We start from the raw sequence: 20,951 nt of genomic DNA on the forward strand, positions 1-20,951 counted from the left end.
CTGTAACTAGCGGCAGGCTGTCTAACAGGAAGAGGACAAAGAAGCCTTTATTTAGACAAGTATTCGTTTCCTGCCTTGATGAAATACCGTCAATTACTGTCAGGAGAGATGCAGTGCACTTTTGGCTGTCAGCCTGGAATTTCTTTTCTCTTAACACTCATACAAACTAACGGAAATGTTTGTTTTAAATAGGTCTTTTAACACACAGCCACGTACTGGAATACAAAAAGCAGACTATAGATTCCTTCCAGGGCCAAACGCAATTTGCGCTTAATCCATGCAGCTCAGGAAAATCCCCAGATTCAATTTCTTGCCCGTGCAGAGTCCGGATATCTCTGGCCAGGATAGTGAAATTTGAGAAAAGGAAACCTGGCCAGGAACTAGGTTCCTGATGAGTATCCACAGACTCCAAAACGTCCAGTCAGGATATGATCAAACCCAGCTTTGGTGCCACCATTGCAGAAACAGCTGACTGTCACCTTTTATACTTAGATATGAACATTGCTACGTTGGGAAGATGGAAAATTGGTATTTGCCACAATGGAACTACACCCAAGGAAAAGCCAGTGTCTACAGGATAGAGGAGGTAATTGTATGGGTGACAAGGATAGGTGAAAAGGACACTAGTGGATGCTCGAAGACCAAGTTCTCTTAATTTTCGCCCCCTGGTTGAATAGCCTGGTAACATTCACTGGAAATTCAGTTAATAAAGTGAAGATTGAATGTATTCCTTCCAAGGATGGTTACACACCAGATGGTCATGTGTTAAAGGAGAGAGCAGAAACCAATAGCTGCACACTTTTCTAAACACGTATTTACCAAAATACATGTTCCAAACATTACCTCATTACTCAATAATCACAGCTTCAATCTACTTCCATTAATTGGGACGCAAGTGAAATGCCAGTTAGTGACCATCTCTGACATACAATTAAAATGTAATTAACATGCAAGGAGTAAGAAGGGGACTCTTTTGATGCCGTGGTAGTGTCCCTACCTCTGAACTAAGTGTCCCAGGTTCAAGACCTAACTGCTTCACAGAACTCTTGAAGCATATGTGAACAGGATGATTAGAAATATCAAAAAGTTATCTTTTCATTCCATGAAATATTTTAGTGCATGCTTTCTTATGACATCCCCCCCCCCACAAAACAATGTCAAACTGCATCCCTTATCACACTTCAGAATAGTTTTTAATCAAATTTTTAAAAATTAATTAAAAAGAGGTGCAAAAGCAGAACGATTTATTTTTAAAAATTGCGTTTAATGCTGAAACAGTAAAGGCTTGACCATCAGTGGTGTCATACAGAAAATGCTGGATGGACAAATGGTTAGTGATCTTAAAAGGCGTAAAGAGTTGCTACTGGGAGACATGGCTGATATTACACAGGTATACTGAATGAATGGGAACAGTGCTGGAGAGGCTATGAGATTTGAAGTTTAATTCGGTTTCATTGCAGTATACTCAGATGACCAAATACTTTGAGTTATAATCCTAATTTTGTTGAAAGGTTGTACAGAAAATAAGAAAATGACAGGTAACAAAAGATGGCTGCATGTGTTTCATAATAGGCGACAGATAAAATCTTTGATGTCTGTCCTTATACCTTGGGGTATTTCAGAGAGGAGTTCCGTTGATTTTATTCTAATCAGCCAGCGTCACTGGGAATTTTCTGGGAAAGCCAGGAAGTTGTGTAATTGCTTGCATGAACAAGGATATAAAGTTAAGCTAGCAGCTGCAGTGAACATGTCAGTCTGCAAAGATAATCCTTTTGGGCATTGCTTCTCTTCTGTGCAGATAGACAGCCAGAAACCTTCACTGAAAATCAGGCGAACTTCAACTGTACATTTGCCAAGCACCAGGATCAAAGGCAGTGATCTCAGTCCAAATCTGTCATGGTAAGCCAGAATACAACTAAGGCTATGTGCTTTAATACATCCAAATTCTTTGAATAGTTTTATCAAATGTTATTTTATTGATTGTTTCAAAGTTCTTTTCTCCTACCTTTGTCTCTGAAGTGTGGTCCTATAGTCACACTTCACATATTGCCGCAAACAAAATAATCAATGTCAAGGTCATCACAGTTGAGGTCAAATTGTCTTGTCATCCAGTGACAAAACAAAGTATTGTTCAGTTGATGCTATTGGATAGCAATCTAGACTGGGATTCTCCGGCAAATTTGTCTTCTCCTGAGCCCAGTGTTGAAGATCTTTGTGGTCCCTAGCCTGAGCCCCAAATTAGATCAGCTAATGGGAACTAAAGTAAGGAAGAGAAAAGCTACCTTTATTGTCTATTAGTGTAAAACCAGTCAGGAATTTATCACTGGGTCAGGAACCATTTAAATCAAAATATTCAGGCTTCAAATTATATTGAGACTCGATGCAAAATTTGTACTGTTTGGGTAAAAAAGAGACCCATCTCTAAACCCAAAATATTTAAAATGTTTCCAATCTATCTTCTGGACAATGCCCCATTAGAAGTTGGGCACATGCATAGGAGAGGTAAATAATCCCAAGAAAGTATAATGATAGGTGCAAAAATAATGAAACTGTAATGCATAGATTTCTTAATAATTGGTGGTCTTTGGATTTAAATTATATTCAAGCTGTGGTGTTAATTTCACTGCCTGTCAAAATAGGATATCTGAGATTAAGAAAAAGATTCTGTGTTTTCATTGAACTGAAACAAAACAATTTCCTTCAGGAAGAAGGATGGTTACAGTGATCAAGTGATCTCAACAAACCAGTCAGATGTTGTAATCTTTAGAGAGGGTAACAGATGATCTGTTTTCAACCTGCACTAGACAGGCTGGTACAAATCAGCTGACACCAAACAGCTAAACCAGGTTCTGAAGATAAGCAATCTCAGAAAACTGAGAGCAAACTTGTTGCAAATTGCTTGTTCAAGTTCATTTCCCAGTGTTTTTAACCCTGAATATTGTAACAAAATAATGCTGACAAACCCTTCCGCCAACCTTTCACAAAATTGTTATTTTCCTACAATGTAATTAATCCCTCTCTCCTTGTTAATCACATGCTTATAAATATTTTCAGGACCTATTAGTAATTTATACATATGCACACTGTAGAAAAATGACCAGCGACAAAGAACACACACTTGTAACAATTAAATGCTGGCTCTCCAGAAGCTCCATACTGGCTAATCCTCTATTATGTTACAGCTGCTGTTGATATGATAATAGTCTGAGCACAGTTACTGATAAGAGATTGGTATCTCCTTAGAGTGATGTGGAACTAGAAATGTCAAGTTATGAAGTCGTTATATGCCCATGGCTGACTTAGGAAAATTGGAGCTCTATACATGTGCACCAATGTCACTATCCCATAGCCAGACACTGGTTAAACTGTATTGTCAACAGATAGCTGATGGGGCAATCTATTTCTGATAAAATTCAAAATGAAGTTCAAAAATTCTGTGAGTAAAAACTTCTGATATTTCACACTGGTTGTGATGATGACATTGTTATTCTTCATAGGAAGAATATAACAACTGCATTTCTAATAAGTTTTAGCTTTACAGTGGAGATAGCTATATTCATCCATCACAAGTGAAGACTGCTTCAATATACAGGCTGGTACCATTATGAATTGAAATGAATGCATCAAGCCCACACAGTTATAGTGCAGGAGAAATTATAGTTTGGTATTTCAGTATTAAGTGTACAGTTGTTTAATGTACATGGATGAGATTTCCTTGGGTATTTGATGGAAACTTAGCCTGTGAAATGCACAGCATAACATCAATCCTCATCTTTTTAATGTATTGAACAAGGAGTGCTACAGGCTTCTTATTTAAAATAGAAAATATGATGAGAAGTAGAACTTCAATATTACATATTTATTCTGATTTTTACATACCCAATCTATTCTACTTTGAAAATTATTAACCATAGCTTATTCTATGTAGGCCAACAGCAAAATGGCAAATAAGGTAAACCAACAATCTCCATTGACTCAGAGGAGTGGAAGTCAACTGTGGCTCTTCACCATCGTCATCCTTGGTAAGATATGAGCAATGTAAAATTCAAGTTTTTTTGATACGGGTGATACCTATCATACTCCATGCACTGTCTTGCGTTGAGATGAATGTTCTTGAAATGCAAGAAGAGCTAGCAAACCAGAAACTTATATGAGCTTGACGGTTTATAATGTTAGATACTGAGCTTTCACATTTGGAATTCTTGTTCAGGATCCTCCATCTAGTGGCTATTCAGGCCTCATTTCTAATAGGTATGCACCAGAATGTAATTTAATTCTGCACTAATTGGAGCTAACAATAGCCTTACTGAGAAAAAAAAACTGAATGATTTTATAGGAAATGCAAAAAGTATCAGATTGACACAGATGGAATTCATTCCTGGGACAGGGGTACAGGCAAAGGAACTCTTCCTTCCTCCTGAGTTGAGAATGCTCAGTTTTGACATTAGAGCCAGAAGTATGAAAGAGTTCCATTTCCTAACATATTCACAAGAGATAACAAATGAAACATTTAGTACAAAACAAAACATGGAAGTAGGGAAACAAATTAATTCAAGCCATGGAAAGAATACTTACCTGCATCATTTATCAGAACTGTTCTTTTCTTAACAGAACTAATGCTTCTAGAGAGAATCCATGGCTGGACCTATGAAACTATTGAAGAAAATATGCCCTGGGACAATGCAAGAAGCTACTGTCAACAAAAATACACAGATCTAGTTGCAATCCAGAATGCAAAAGAAATTGAGTATTTGAATAAAACCCTACCTTTTTCAAAATCTTACTACTGGATTGGAATAAGAAAAATAAATGGCAGCTGGACATGGGTTGGTACTAATAAAACTCTCACCAAAGAAGCAGAGAACTGGGCTTTTGGTGAGCCAAATAACAAAGGAGAAAATGGCAATGAAGACTGTGTAGAAATATATATAAAAAGATCTGCTGATTCTGGGAAATGGAACGATATCAACTGCAAAAACAGGAAAAGACCTCTGTGTTATGAAGGTAAGGAGAATGACCAAAGGTTATCTTAAACACTGCCCTGTGTTACCATGATGATCATGCTAATCTTTCAAGTGCCCTCTCTAACTAAAATAGAATAAATGTATATTATCTTTAGTCACGAGGTTAAGCATTAAGTTAATCCCAATTTATAATTTGCATGGACCAACGTATTTTGTACTTAGCATGTATATATGATAAAAGAAATTGTTTAAGGCCTGTCCAATATAACAATGTCACTATTGAATTGCACTGACTCTATAGAAGTTAAATTGTGCTTATATTTGTATATAACAGTGAGTAATATGCATGGATTTCTGAATTGCTTTTTCAGCTTCATGCACTCCTACTTCATGTAGTGCTCATGGACAATGTGTGGAGGAAATCAACAATTACACATGTATATGTAATGATGGATACTATGGACGAGACTGTGAATATGGTAAGGATATATTACCTTTACAGAGTGAATGAAATAGCTTGTATAAAATAACATAGCCAAGTCATGGTAGCTCAGTGGTTAGCCCTGCTGCCAGGGTCCTGGGTTCAATTCCAGCCTTGGGTAACTGTCTGTGAGGAGTTCGCATGTACTCCCTTTGACTGCGTGGGTTTTCTCTGGGCATTCTGGTTTCTTCCCACAGTCCAAAGATCTGCAGGTTAGAGTGGATTGGCCATGCTAAATTACCCATAGTGTCCAGGGATGTGCAGGTTAGGTGGATTGGCCATGATAAATTACCCATAGTGTCCAGGGATGTGCAGGCTAAGTGGGCTAACCATGGGAAAAGCAGGGTTACGGAGATTGGTGGAAAGCTATTTGAGGATCAGTGTAGACTTGAATGTTCTCTTTCCACACTGTCAGGATTTTATGATTCTAAGCATTTATGGTACATATAGAATCCTCTTTCTCTATCCATCGATAATCTGAATTATAAGCTGTTTCCCTATACCAGTTTTATTTTTGCCTGTGTAAACTTTTCCTCTTCTTGTTAACATTTAACTTAGTAATGGATGTTGTTATGTGGTTAATGTCAGTCCTTTTCACTATTTCCCGCCAAATGATCAGTCTTCATTTGTTAATCCAAAACCCTCATGTGGGGCAGTCTCACTTCACTCTATGTCAAAAATTACAATGAGTTATTCCAATTTCCCCTGTGCAGTTGAACAGTGTATCACCCTCAATGTTCCTGACCAAGCGACGATGAGCTGCACCCATCCTAATGGAAACTTCAGCTTCAGCTCGACGTGTGACTTCCACTGTGCTGCAGGGTTTACACTGCAGGGCTCACAGACGCTCCAGTGCAATGCAACAGGAAAGTGGACAGCGATGACCCCCCACTGTGAAGGTATGGGCCTAGCCCTAGAGAGAAAACATTAAGAAACAGATTTAGTAAAGTTAAAGACGTGATGAACTATTATCGATCAAGGTTTTTCAGCTTTTATTCAATCTCATAATTTTTATGTTTTAGTTCAGAGATGTGGAGAGCCTGAGGTACACGAGCAAGGATTTATGAAGTGCTCTCATCCCATTGGAGATTTCAGTTACAACTCAACGTGTAACTTCAGCTGTGCTGAAGGGTTTGAGCTCCGAGGATCAGACAGACTGGAGTGTGGAGCATCAGGAGAATGGTCAGCATTGATTCCCAGCTGTGAAGGTGAGAGAAAATCAACCCTAAACATAAAAAAGGAAAACTGTTTACCAGAGAGCTAAACGTTTAAAGAGATATTATGTAAAGACAAGGGAAGCCAAGATTGACACTGAAAGATCACGATGACTTAATTATTTGGTTAATTTACTCCTGTATAATTTCTCCCCAGAAAATAGGTTAATTAAATTTATAACTTCCCTGTACCAGAGCTAAACTGAACTGAGTAGAACTGTCAAAAAATAAGTGTAAGCTATAAAATGAGAAAATAGAGAAGAGAGATTTACAGGATGAAATGTGTGAAAAAATGATTGGATTCATTGGTTGATAATGCCAGGAAAAAAGTACATCAAGGAAATGGGAATGGTTAATAATGCGAGCTCAATCTGAAACAGGGATGGGAACAACAATCCTATACCTAATCAGTGCACCAGGCTTCAGGGATAACAGAGGCAGGCATGTTCCTGATGTTCTCGTCCATCAGTGGGGCCACCATCTCCTCATTCAATCCCAGCTGATAATTCACACCTGTCATGAAGACACATTACAATAAGCATCACTTTTTTTTATTACAGTTAAAAAATGTGCAGCTCTAGAAGTTCCCACACATGGATTCAAGGAATGCTCTCATCCCATCGGAGATTTCAGTTACAACTCAACATGTGCCTTCAGCTGTGCTGAAGGGTTTGAGCTCCGAGGATCAGACAGATTGGAGTGTGGAGCATCAGGAGAATGGTCAGCACTGATTCCCAGCTGTGAAGGTAACACGTGAACCTATACTCAGAAATCCATCCATCCATCCATGTGTAGCCACGGTTGACAAATAGCTACAGGAATCAGTCTCCTTTCACTGCATTTCTGCATGTCACTGTCTGTCCTCTCCAGCATGCAGTCCGTGTCTAACTGGTCTGTCTTTTCCTGACGTTTCACCTGCTATTGTTGCCTACTTTCTGCACCTTTTCCAGTGACTGTCTATTCTCAACCTCAACATCTTCACTCCAGCTGAAAGCACATGGGATGTTACGTCCCCCAGTTTTCTAAGGAATGTTAATAGGAACTTGTAATCGCTTATTGACTGAATATACTAAATATGAATGACATTCATTTTTGGAGCTTTTGCATGTATATGTATTAACTTGCATTGTTTTGATCTTGTTTCAGTTGTGAAATGTAGAACTCTGGTGACTCCCAAACAAGAAAAAATGAACTGCTCTCATCCTGTTGGAGCATTCAGTTACAACTCAACATGTGACTTCAGCTGTGCTGAAGGGTTTGGGCTCCGGGGATCAGTCAGACTGGAGTGTGGAGCATCAGGAAAATGGTCAGCACCGATTCCCAGCTGTGAAGGTAGAGTAAATAGCATTGAATGTTCTAAAAGGAAAAGTGTTGAATAGACCATGAGAATTTTCAACATATATTTTGTTAGAAAAAGACAAGAGAAGCTGAGATTAACGTTAAGACAATCATGAATTAACGTTTTTACTTACATTAATTCTGTATGCTTTCCCACTAGAGAATATGCTAAACTGAGTAATTGTAAACCTTGAAACTGAAAGCTGTGTGTTGGAAAGGTACATTTATGTCAGTATATGGGCCCTTGGGAGTGTAGCAGATAGTTCAAAATCAATGATCCTGACAGGTCGCTATATTTGTTAATGACTAATCAAAGTTGTTAAATTATCAAAATAAACCTTCCTTTTCTGTAACAGAGCTAAATTGAACTAAATTAGCCTGTCAAGCAATAAATTATTAACATTGGAATGGACAGTCCTGGTGACATGTTGCAGAGAAAGGGAGAAAAAGCAAAAATGGCAAGATGTTAAATGGGAAAATCACAGACACAGGGGCTTAGCAAGGTGAAATGTCATGAAAGAATGATTGGATCCATTAGTTCACAGTGATAAGAAAATGATGCATGAAAGAAATTGGAATTGTGAAGAAGAGCAGAGTAAATGACAGTAGAAAGAGCATTTTGGTTTGCGTACAACTGGAAAATGTACAACTCTATCGGTTCCCAGACAAGAATTCATTGATTGTTCTCAGCCCGCTTGGAGATTGTGTTTACAGCTCAAGAAGTTACATCATCTGTACTGAAGCTACAAGTTCTGAGGGTTAGGTAGACTGGAGTACAGAACAACTACAGAATGATCAGCACCGATCACCAATTGTCGAGCCCACTGTTAAATAGAATTTAATTTTTTTAGCGTAAAAGGGATCTAAACACAAAACACACCTTTAAAAGTGGAGTGTCAAGTCATATTCATGTTATCCGCATAATTCAAAGTAAAATCATTATAACTGTGCTTGGATTGTAATATTCATTCTGTATATAGATTTCAATTCAAGTTAACTCATCCATGAAATGTTGTAAAGTGTTAGTTTTCCATCTGTCCACAGGTAATGCTCCCTTTATATCTATTTTAACTGCATCTGTTACTGCATCTGGTATCTCTGCTTTGACATTGATAGCCTGGATAGCAAGACAGCTCAAAAAGAAAGGTAAATATACTTCAGCTAATCGTTTTCTATGGTTACAGTTTCCTGTATACTGTTTTGATCAGACTTCAATTCTTTGACATTTATTAAAAGTGTTTTTGATAGCCTATTTCTTATATAATGTGTCATGGTTGAACTGAGCTTTCGAGCTTGCCCTATTCTTGATGTGTACAGTGATATTATTTCACACACATACAGATACACGTGCATGTACATACAGTCTCTCTCTCTGTCTGTCTGTCTCTCTCTCTCTCTCTCTATCATACATATTGTTCCTATTGCCTTGTCATTTATTGCCTTTATGTCTATTTGAAAGAATTAGCAATCCATTTACCATTTAACTTCATTCCCCTCAAACACAAATCTCAGTCTGCTGTTGCCCTCAACTAGATTGTTAAATACAATTGCTTGATGCTGTGTATTATATCCATTATGGAAGGTAGAGATTGGAATCCAGTGGGGAAACATGGGCAAAAATATAACAACTTAAATAAATCCTAAGGTATAAGAATACAAAAAAAGAGATTGAAATCATTATGTGATTCTAATAATGAACATGTCAACATGTTTTAAAAAATGACATTTTTGCCATATAATTCATTAAATTTACACCTTTATTAAAATTCCAGACAGATAAATTTTCCACAATGATGTGGGTGTAGTTTATGTTTATTGATATGACCATGAAGTGTGATTCCAACACTTATCTAGTTTATTCCAAGCAATCTGGAAATAAGAAATCTATTAGAAGTTACGAAGTGCTTACCAACACCTCTTGCTTGGTGTTGTATTGATAAACATCAAGGGTTTCCTGTTTTATGGGTGGAGTCTTTCCTCAGATTAAAAAATACTATGAACAGTAAATGTTACATTTGTCAAAAGCAAAATTAGAAATTAACAAAATAATGAAAAAGGGAGGTGTGGACAACATATTTTTCCAGGTCCTGGGCCTGAATCCAGCTAAAATGCATAGTATGACAGTCATTCTCTGTATTTATTGAGAATGGTCCACAAATCAAAACTGTCCATTCTATGGCTTAAATTAGCCATCTCAATGAGCAAAGCCTTATGAATAGTTGGCAAAGTAAAGGCAAGATAGCGCATGTAGATGTACTGGAGAAAGTTTCCCTCTTTTTTTTGTTGCCTCAGACTGATTTTGGAAGTGCTCAGTTGTGATGCTGGGTGTGTTCTTTGGTAACATATTCCATTATAACGCACTGATTTTCCTGTCCATGTAAGTCCGAACACTGTGGGCTTGTGGAAATGTGCATTTACATACAGTTCTCCTTGAGAGAACTGCTTCAGGGGATTAGTGCCTGCCTGGAATGATATTACTTATTTTTGCTTGCTGTAGATTTAAATGCAGATGAGAATTTGCCTCTTTCTAGTGAGGACTTTATCATTTTGAAAATGATCTGGCTCTGTAGTAAAACCCTGTGACCTCAGTGCAAATTTGTACCCATACTGTTTGTAGTGCAGTTTGGTGTGAAGTACCACAATGTAGGAGAAATTGTGAAAATAGTGATTTTCAAAAATCTCCTTCTGGTAATAAATCCTATGCTGCAATAAGCCATTTGCCACAGTTACACCAAGTTTAATTGTGATCCAGAATTGCTTGTAATTTGTTTTGAAGACAGTTTATTTAAATATCCAACTCTCAGTAGCACAATGTTGTTTGGTAAACATAATGCCTCAGCTTGGATGCTCTGTTTTGAGGGAAAACAAACTCAATTGATTTTATTTCTCTCTCTCCCTTCTAGCACAAGCAGAGAAGTTTTCACTTTTAAGGTAAAACTTGCATTTTTTAAATCAGCTTTTTTAGAAGTGAGATGCAACATGAATACTTTTAAATGTTATCTCTTCTGCATGTATTTATGTAAACTCAGTGCAAGAGATGCTAGGATTGTATTTACGAAACAATATGAACTGGATTTGTACATTAAAGTGAATATATACCCTGACATCTCAGTCACTATTCGCAACATCCATTATATAATTTGAGCCTTATAAACTAGGAAAGTACTGGTGTCACTGAGTTTGCTCTGAATTAACTGCTCTTAGCTGGAAAAATGCAGAGATAGGTGAAACAAACTGGGAGAAAGTCAGGACTGCAGATGCTGGAGATCAGAGCTTAAAAATGTGCTGCTGGAAAAGCGCAATAGGTCAGGCAGCATCAAAGGAGCAGGAGAATCGACATTTCGGGCATAAGCCCTTCTTCATAACTGAAGAAGGGCTTATGCCCGAAATGTCGACTCACCTACTCCTTTGATGCTGCCTGACCTGCTGCGCTTTTCCAGCAACACATTTTTGAGCTATAGATGAAACAAAGCCAAAGAATCCAAATTGGTTAAAATCACTGTCGTTAACCATGGAAAGGCACGTCACCTAGAGGGTTGGACATGGCTGAGATTGTCTGTGATATATTTTACTGAAATGTGGCATCTAGGCTCACAGGTTAATGTTGGTGGTTAATACCTGTGAAAAAGTCAGCACTACTGGGGCAATGGGAGGGGGGCAACTTTTGAAACTTATTAATGAACAAGTAAATTCAATATGACTGCTAATTAAGACATTGTTTCCTTTTCACAGCAATGAAAAACAGAATTTACCAAGAGAAACTTACACAGCATATGAGGAGGTGTAGGGCAGCATGTGTTGAGGTAAGAGATCTATGCTTAACTGATCAACATGAACCAATATTAGAGTTCTCTGATGTGAATAATGAGATAGCTACATTGCAATCCTTAGTAGTTTCTGATTAACTTAAAGCTGATTTCTTCTTTAGATTGTAAGTGCACAGCTATTTGGGCAGAATGCCAAAGATATCTAACTATGTGCTCATTTCTTAATATAGGTCGTTGACAGTTTTTTGTAAACAAGAGAAAAACAAGAATTTTCAAGATCATTCATTTTGTAGCTTCAACATTGCAAGACCTTGGTACCAATTCTGAACAGGTGGATCTCCTCTTCCATCAGAATTCAGTTCATTTAATTGACAGCAATGTTCCATCGGTCAGAGTTACAAATGCAAATGATAAGGCACCAAACTTTACTACCCAATTCATCATGTAAAGTTACCCATACTTGTGATGTGTGTTTACAATCACAGGATTAAATGAAAGCCTCTACCTATACATTAATGATAAACTTGTCACTTTTTATAAAGGCTAACTAGAGATGTGATGACAATGGACAGTTTAAAAATGAATCGCTTCCACTTAAAGGAGACAGCAGTCCAATGATTGGAATCTAGTTCTTTGTTAGATCAGTGATAAATTGTCAGAATAGATTACAATCTGCTATGATTTGCACAATTTGTTTACTGCGTAGAATGTGTGCATTAGCGAAGGCTTTGGTCCCTGGTACAGAAAATACAAATACACTAAAGGGTATGCTGAGTTGTCACGTGTAGAAACAGCTATCACTAGTAATACAAGCAAACACTCCAGATCACACAATGCTTTCAATGAAGGCACTAAACCAGCCTTTATCCAGACCTGCTCCTTAGCCTCTGTTTCAAGTCTCAGATTAGTTCCCTATTTTATTTTCCTTCGTTCCAAATCTCTGCCCAGTGGTTTGCTCTGATAGAACTTCCAAAGTCAGAACTTTATGAGCACATTGCTTCCTAACGTCTGAATTGATGCTTTAAGTCCATTACATCATATTTTAAGATTTATAAAAGCTATCTTCAACAGACCTAAAATTCTGTTTCAAAATTAATTGGTTACAACACTCGTGGAAAGAAGGATTTAATTATTAATAATAAAGAAGGTAATATTGAGAACAACAAACTGGATAGTAAAAGAGTCAAACCCCTTACTGCCAATAAGTTGAAGAATGACATTTATCAGATATGATAGTATAAGCAACCTAAATGATTCTTTTAAGAATCAAAGTGAATATTCACAATGAACACTGAATGTATAGTATTATTCTGTACGTTTTATCCACTTTCCATATCTGTATATGTTGGTTACACATTTGTGTTCACATTTTTATTTATTATTGGTTTATTTAATTACTCCCTATGGCTGAGATAGTGTATGAAAGGTGAATGTTAGATTTGTACCATCATCTCATCAGGCAAACTGAAGTTACGGCGTGATTTCCATTATGACTTTCTGTTATCTGTATGGCTCTATACCTGTGCATGACATGATGTTACTATGATCTGTTAACATAGAGCTATATCTCACTTGCAATTCATGAGTTGTTCAAATGCATTTTTTGTTTTGGCGATCTGATAGAAATTGGATAATCCATTAACGCACCAAGTTCTTCCCTCTCAATCTAAAAGCTAGTTATGAAGTAATCTTGTGTGAAAATTACAGAACAAATAAATTGACCATAACATAATGCATTTAGACATTTAGCTGCCCCACACCCCATACATTTTTGTGAGAGTAATTCAACAAGATTGTAGATAACCTGATAAAAACAAATCTATGTGGAAGAAAGACACCAGTTAGAGAAAATGTTGCAGCACGAACACTGTTCATAAAATATTGCACATGGGAATTTAAAATTGTTCCATTCTGCAGCAGTGCTTTTCCTCACAAAATAAATATATATAAGTAAAAAAGTACACAGATTGGAAAACTTCATTATATCATTTTACATGGTGCTCACCAGAAAGTATGAAAGAGGAAAGTGTTTAAGATGTTTCTAATATATTTTCAAGATGTCCACGTTAATAAATTAACATAATTGTACATGTATATTATATAATTTATTTGTATATCTGTTGTTGAATAATTCCTTGGTTGACCTTTGTACATATAATTCTAATAAAAGATTGGTCATAAACTGATTGTGCTGTCAATAGCTTTCTTAGTTTCCCACAGTGTGGACACTGAACAGTCCATTTATTGCCTGTTTTTAGCCATGAGATTAATACCTTGCCTATTATTAATAATTATGCCTAACCCAACACAACAATCAGATCAGTTGACTAGATTGTCTCAAGGCAACAAACACAGAGAATCGTGGAGAAACTCTCTTGTGAAGGGGAGTCAAACCAGACTCAAAACGTTAACTTTATTTCTCTCTATAGTTGCTGCCAGACTGGCTGAATCTTTTCAACATTTCTCTGTGTTTGTTTCAGATTTCAGGCAGCCACATATTTTACTTTTACAATGTTATTGTCTTGAGAAAACTGTTTTCATTGCTTAGTTATAGTTTATCCTATGATGTAACAACTCTTCAGAGACCTATAGACAACTCCCACCCATGTCTTCTATCCCTTGCTATTCTTATTTCCACCAAATCTGATTCCACATCATCATACATTGCACTTATAATCACTGATATTTATGAAGTCAGAACTACTGGAGATATGCAAGAAGGATATGACGAATGTCATAGGTGACTTTAATCAGCATATCGACTGCACCTATCAAATGGACAAAAGTAAGATGGAAGGCAAATATGTTCAGTGTATCAGAATTTTCTTTAGAGCGGTACCAAAGAACGGGCTATATTAAATATGTTATGATGAGGGATTAATAAAAGATCTCATAGTTAAGAATCCTCTTGGGCAAGCAATCATAACGTGGTCGAATTCCAAATTCAGTTTGAGGGAGGGCAACTTAGGTCTCAAACCAGTGCCCTAAACTTAAATAAGGGCAATGCAGTGCAGGACAGAAATGTAGTGAGCATCCAGGTGGGGGTGACACTGAGTGACAGCAATGACAGTGCACAAAGAGCACGAGGTGCAGCTTGATTTAGTCTATGAACTGAATGTGTGCCCCTGAGCACACAATGCCCTTGCTCCAGCTTTACAATGAGTGGTGCTAATGCAGCCTGAGGTCCAGCTTTGAAGTGCAGAAGTGTCCTGCAAGTGGATCAGGGATGTGTTCTGAGGGTTCTTAGAGCCTAGCACATGTCGAAAGCCAATATCACGGACTTGGGGTACATGAAGCTGCTGCCTATGAAATGGGCCCTGAGCTGTTGATGCCTGGCTTCCAACATGGAGATCATTCAGAGCAAGAGGCAAGCTGAATTGTCAGGTCTTGTTTCCTTGCGGAGTTTTCTCACAGGAATTGATAAAGAAATTGAAAATGCAAGTATGACAGTAAGCTTGCGGAGAACATAAAATCCAACTGAAAAAGTTCCCATAAGTATAAGAAGAGAAAAAGATTGGTGAATACAAATGTAGGTCCCTTACAACCAGAAACTGGGGAAATTATAATGGGAAACAAAGAAATGGCTGACCAACTAAATGTATACTGAAAGCAAAGAAAATGGTAGAATTCACAGCAGATCAGGCAGCGTCTGTAAGAAGGGAGCAAGATAACATTTCAAGTCTAGGTAACTCTTCATTGGAGTTAACATACCAAACATGTTGCAGAACACAAGGATTAGTGAGAAGGAGAAACTGAAAGAAATCAGTATTAGCAGGGAAGTGGTGTTGGGGAAATTGAAAGATCGGACTGATAAATCTCCAGAGCTTGAATATTTGCATCCCAGGGTATTTAGGGAAGTGGTCCTAGAAATAATGGATGCATTGGTCTTCATCTTTCAAGGTTCTATTGACTCTGAAACAGTTTTTACAGATTAGAAGGTAAATAATGTCACCCTTTTATTTAAGAAAGGGAGGTAAAGAGAAAACTGAGAACTATAGGTCAGTGGGGAAAATGCTAGAGACCAATATAAAAGGCTTCATAGCAGATCACTTAGAAAGCAATGGCACGGTCAGATAACATCAGCATGGATTTTCATAAGATACTTGACAAATCTACCACAATTCTTTGAGAATGTAACTCATACATTTGATGGGGGTGAGGACTGTGTTATATGGTTTGTTTTGACTTTCAGAAGGCTTTTGCCAAAGTCCCCCAAGAGAAATTAGCATGTAAAGTTAAAGCACACAGGATTGAGGGCAGTTTATTGAGATGGATTGAAAACTTATTATCAGACAGCAAACAAACAGTAGAAATACATGAGTCTTTTTTTTCAAATGGCAAGAAGGATTGATGAGGTAGCCCAGGGATTAGTGGCTAGGACCCCAGCTATTCACAATATATACTTAAGATTAGATGAAAAAATTAAATGTAATATCTCCAAATTTGCAGATGTCACTAAGCTGAATGGGAAGGTTAGAATGTGAGGATGATGCAGAGATGCATCACTGAGGTTTGGATAAATGCATGGCAGATGCTGCATAATGTGAATAGATATGAGGTTATCGAACTTTGGCAGCAAAAATAGGAACACAGATTATTGCCTGAATGGCTATAAACTGAGAGAGGGAAAGTCAACAAGACCAGTTGCTGATGTAGGCAGGCAAATGAAAAGGGTGGTAAAGAAGGTAAATAGTATGTTGGCCTACATAGTGAGAAGATTCAAGCAGGGATGCTTTGCCACAATTGTACAGGGCCTTGGTGAGATTGCACACAGAATACTATGTATAGTTTTGGTCTCCTTGTCTGGAGAAGGATGTTCCTGCTATAGAGAGAATGTTCCAAAGGTTTACCAGACATTCCTGGGATGGCAGGACTGACAAATGAGGAAAGGTTAGGATTATATTCACTGGTGTTCAGAAGAATGAGGTGGGGGGTGGGATCTCATAGAAATCTATAAAATTCAAGCAGAAGTGGACAAGGTAAATACAGAAAGGATGTCCCCAAAGACAGGGGAATCCAGAACCAGGGGTCACAGTCTAAGGATAAGGGGTAAACCATTTCAGACTGGGATGAGGAGAAATTTCATCACCCAGAGGGTTTTCAGCCTGTGGAATTTATCTCTACAGAGCAGTTGAGGCCAAAACATTGTATGATTTCAAGAAGGAATTGGATATAGCACTTGGGCCTAAAGATATCAAAGGATATCAGGGGAGAAAGCGGGGGGCTATTGAGTTGGATGATCAGCCCTGATAATAATTAATGGCAGAGCAGGTTTGAAGGACCGAATGGCCTACTCCTGTTACTATTTACTATGTTTCTGTGGATCTCATAAAAGCCTGCGATTTGGGGAATTAAACTGCCCTTTGGAAAGAACTACACTGATATGAAGAGCATGGTGGTTCAATGGTTAGCACTGCTGCCTCACAGCACCAGGGACCCAAGTTCAATTCCAGCCTTGGGTGACTGTCTGTGTGGAGTTTGCACATTCTCCCCGTGTCTGTGTGGGTTTCCTCCGGGTGCTTCAGTTTTTCTCCCACAGTCACAAAAGATGTACAGGTCAGGTGAATTGGTCATTCTAAATTACACCATAGTGTTAGGTGCATTAGTCAGAGGAAAATGGGTCTGGGTGGGTTACTCTCCAGAGGGTTGGTGTGGACCTGTTGGGCTGAAGGGCCTGTTTCCATACTGTTGGGAATCTAATCTAATGAAATTCCAGTGTCATTAGTTTCTCTGTTCTCCAAGACAATATATAACTAGCAGTTCAATATATTGAGCCTGTGATATCACAGCGCCTTTCCTGTCAAATCAGGTGTCATTGTGTCATTGCACCAACATTGTTCTCCATTCTTCTCACAGCAATGCTACATCTAACTATTGACAGGCTTTCCACAGTGTCCATGACTTATTGCTATAATAGTATATTCTTCAAGCTTAATAGCTATATGTCAAAATAAAAGGAACAACACTTCTGTCATAGAAATATAGGATATGGACAATGCACAAGTTAGCACTTACTCAGTAGAAGAAATACAATGGATAGTTGATGCTTTCATCAAAGTCCAGAACAACTTGGAACTGCCCTTAAGGAATATCAAAGTCCCATTTTCTGGTCAGCAATTGTTGTCCATCCCTAAATGCCCTTGAGAAGGTTGCCTGGGCTCCGTTCCTGAACTGCTGCAGTCCATAGAAGCGGAGGGACATCGCTGTTACGATGGGAGTTCCAGCATTTTGACCTTGCATTGCTGCAAGAATATTCATATAATTCTTAATCAGGATGGTGTGTGGCTTGGAGGGGAACTGAGACTGGTGATATTCCCCTACATCTGCTGCTGTTGTCCTTCTAGATGGTAACTGTTATGCATTTGGAATGTACAAAGAAAGGAGATGTGGTCCTCTTCCATCTGACACTAAATGTCTTAAATCTATTGCCTTCAGCTGAGATCCATGATGAAGTATTAGAAATGACTTTCACTTCCCATTTCGTTGCAGTTTTCTAATCCAAACAAAACCTGTAATAGATGAAGGGTTACATGACTGAATCCAATGTACTACATTAGCCTCTTAAATACTCACGTTTTCAGAAACATATCAGACAAAAGAGCAAACGTGAGCAGCCTCCAAGACACAAACCTGCCAAGCATAAAAGTCATCATCATGTTACGTCAGCTGAGATGGGGAAGACATGTCACTGGGATGCCCTCATGCTAAACCATGGCTGTACTCAGAGCTGAGCTATGGACCCCATTCACAATGGAAACGTCCAAAATCTCCACAAAGATCTATTATTAACAACGGCACATGAGGAGCAGATGCCCCATCATGTCCAAAATGACAATCCATGACCAAAAACAGAGTTAAGACTTATTAATGTACAGAAGCAGTTACTGAGAGAGAACAGTGAGAGTGATGGAAAGGGAGGGCATGCTGCTGGACTGAGCATCTGTCACCATCTCTACTGGCAACAACTGATAACCTCATTGTGGCAGACACTGCAAAGCAGGGGTAGAACCGATAAGCTGACTACAGAGCCATTGGCACCCAGCCCCCACGCAGCCATTCCCACAGCAGATTACAGACAATGAAGTATCGATTTGAACACATTTGGAACAGTTATTATAACCTCTTGTTAATAACTTTGGCCTTTTCTCAGTAGTCAGCCTAACAGGAATGTGGAAAGCTGGCTTGCAGATTCCATTTGTTGGGATTGACTAATTTAGGCATCAACATATTCTTAATAAAGTGAGGTGAAAATAAGACTCAATTAAACCTTAAAAATACTTGTTTGGTTGCTGCAATACTGCATTAAAAAATAAGTTAATAATTATTTATATGTCTTATTTTGTTCTGTCTTATTTTGAATGTTTTGTTTTCATTCTGTCTGCATCCCTCATTCTCTATATTTCATCCAATTCCTCTGGTTATATCGGTATCTTTGTTTTCTTGTGACTTTTTTTTATCTTCACCTTTTATGCAGCAGCTGTCTCTGTCTCTGGGTTGATAGGTTGCTGCTAAATAGACTCTGCACAGAGAAATGGGCGAAGCATGCACCTTTGTAACCCCACACTCACTCACTCAGTGTCTTAGGTGGATACCATTGCTTCGCCATCAGTGACACAGCAGCCACTCCCTTGTCTGCACCTTCAAAGGCGTCATCTTTTTTCTGGAGGTGAGGATTCACAGATATCGCAGCACTCCACAGTTTTGAACCTTTCCTCAGTGTCCCTGCAGGCTTTTCTTCAAAGCACAAAAATGAACACTGGAGGAGGCAAGCACAAGAAGTCTGCTGGTGATAGCCAGTCGTCTACAGTGGGGTGGTGATCAACAACAACAAACAGACAGCTCTCACCAAAAACATAATCACAGTCCTGGGCCTGCCCACCCTGCTGGGTGGTCACTTGCTCTCAGAACAAACTGTCTCATGTGATTGCACATAAGTCCTGAAGGGGGAAAGTGGCACTTTGTACTGACCATGACAGACTGAATAATGTTAAAAATCACACAACACCAGGTTATAGTCCAACAGGTTTAATTGGAAGCACACTAGCTTTCGGAGCGACACTCCTTTATCAGGTACCCATAGGGAGGGCCTCAACCGGGACCTTGGATTCATGTCACATTACAGGTGATCAATATGCACACAGAGATACTCCTATACACACACACACACACACACACACACACACACACACACACACACACACACACACACACACACACACACACCCACACACAGACAAAGACCCACATGCACACATATATTTTGTGTGGTGAATTTGTATTGCAGAGTTACATTGCAATTTGCTCAAAAACTGCATACATTCATGTAGAATTCTGAGCTCGAAAACTGCAGGAATTTATGTAAAACACTGTTATTTCACTCATTAGATTACAATCATTCTAAACGTCATGGCATAGACAGAGAACACAAGGGGCTAACACCTTCAACATATTGTCTAGCTATCACCATTGTTAACAGCTAACCCGAGAATGCAACTTTACAAAAAAGGGTTTTGTGATTTACACATGAATGAAGTGAAGCTATCACTGTATTCTAACAGATGAAAGGCTTAACAGACAATCAATTTTTCAATGTATAATTTCATATACATCACACTACAAATTTTTGCTATAAATTCTGTGTTACGATTGAGCCCTCCACAATCACCTGATGAAGGAGCCTCGCTCCGAAAGCTAGTGTGCTTCCAATTAAACCTGTTGGACTATAATCTGGTGTTGAGTGATTTTTAACTTTGTACACCCCAGTCCAACACCGGCATCTCCAAATCAAGACTGAATAATGAGCTTAAAGCACTGCATCTGTGGGGGGAGTGGAGGTGACCCAAAGACTACTGACATACCAGATGAGGGAGATGTAGACGTCAGAAGCACAACAGCTAATATTATGTCACAATGTAAACTTCACAACGTTAATAACTTCACGGATCAAAAGAATCAACAACAACTCTTTCTAGTATAACATCAAAGAGAAAAGGAGATACTGTCACAAAAGAGAAGCATCATACTCTGTTTCCTGGGAAATAGCAGACAATATCTGCTTAATAAACTGGATGCTTTATTGCCATAAAGGACATGATTGCCCTGCAGAAGAATTTAAGGGGTTATTTGCAATAAAAGCTGTGTTTTTAGCAGTCAGCTAACCCCAAATCTAATAAGCAACATGGGAGCT

General features: G+C 38.4%; 1 protein-coding gene across 1 annotated transcript; it reads left to right on the plus strand.

Annotated features, from left to right (window-relative positions):
- The first annotated feature begins 1,730 nt into the window (after positions 1–1,730).
- On the plus strand, positions 1,731–13,896 carry LOC132819024 (E-selectin-like). Its single transcript, XM_060830278.1, has 12 exons — positions 1,731–1,899; positions 3,929–4,022; positions 4,612–5,004; positions 5,336–5,443; positions 6,159–6,344; positions 6,468–6,653; positions 7,220–7,405; positions 7,806–7,991; positions 9,042–9,143; positions 10,901–10,928; positions 11,730–11,800; positions 11,995–13,896. The coding sequence occupies exons 1-11, from the start codon at positions 1,897–1,899 to the stop codon at positions 11,782–11,784; spliced, it is 1,527 nt and encodes a 508-aa protein (XP_060686261.1). The 5' UTR covers positions 1,731–1,896; the 3' UTR covers positions 11,785–11,800; positions 11,995–13,896.
- Positions 13,897–20,951: the final 7,055 nt, after the last annotated feature.

Source organism: Hemiscyllium ocellatum, chromosome 9, assembly GCF_020745735.1.
Source record: "Hemiscyllium ocellatum isolate sHemOce1 chromosome 9, sHemOce1.pat.X.cur, whole genome shotgun sequence".
Taxonomy (NCBI): domain Eukaryota; kingdom Metazoa; phylum Chordata; class Chondrichthyes; order Orectolobiformes; family Hemiscylliidae; genus Hemiscyllium; species Hemiscyllium ocellatum.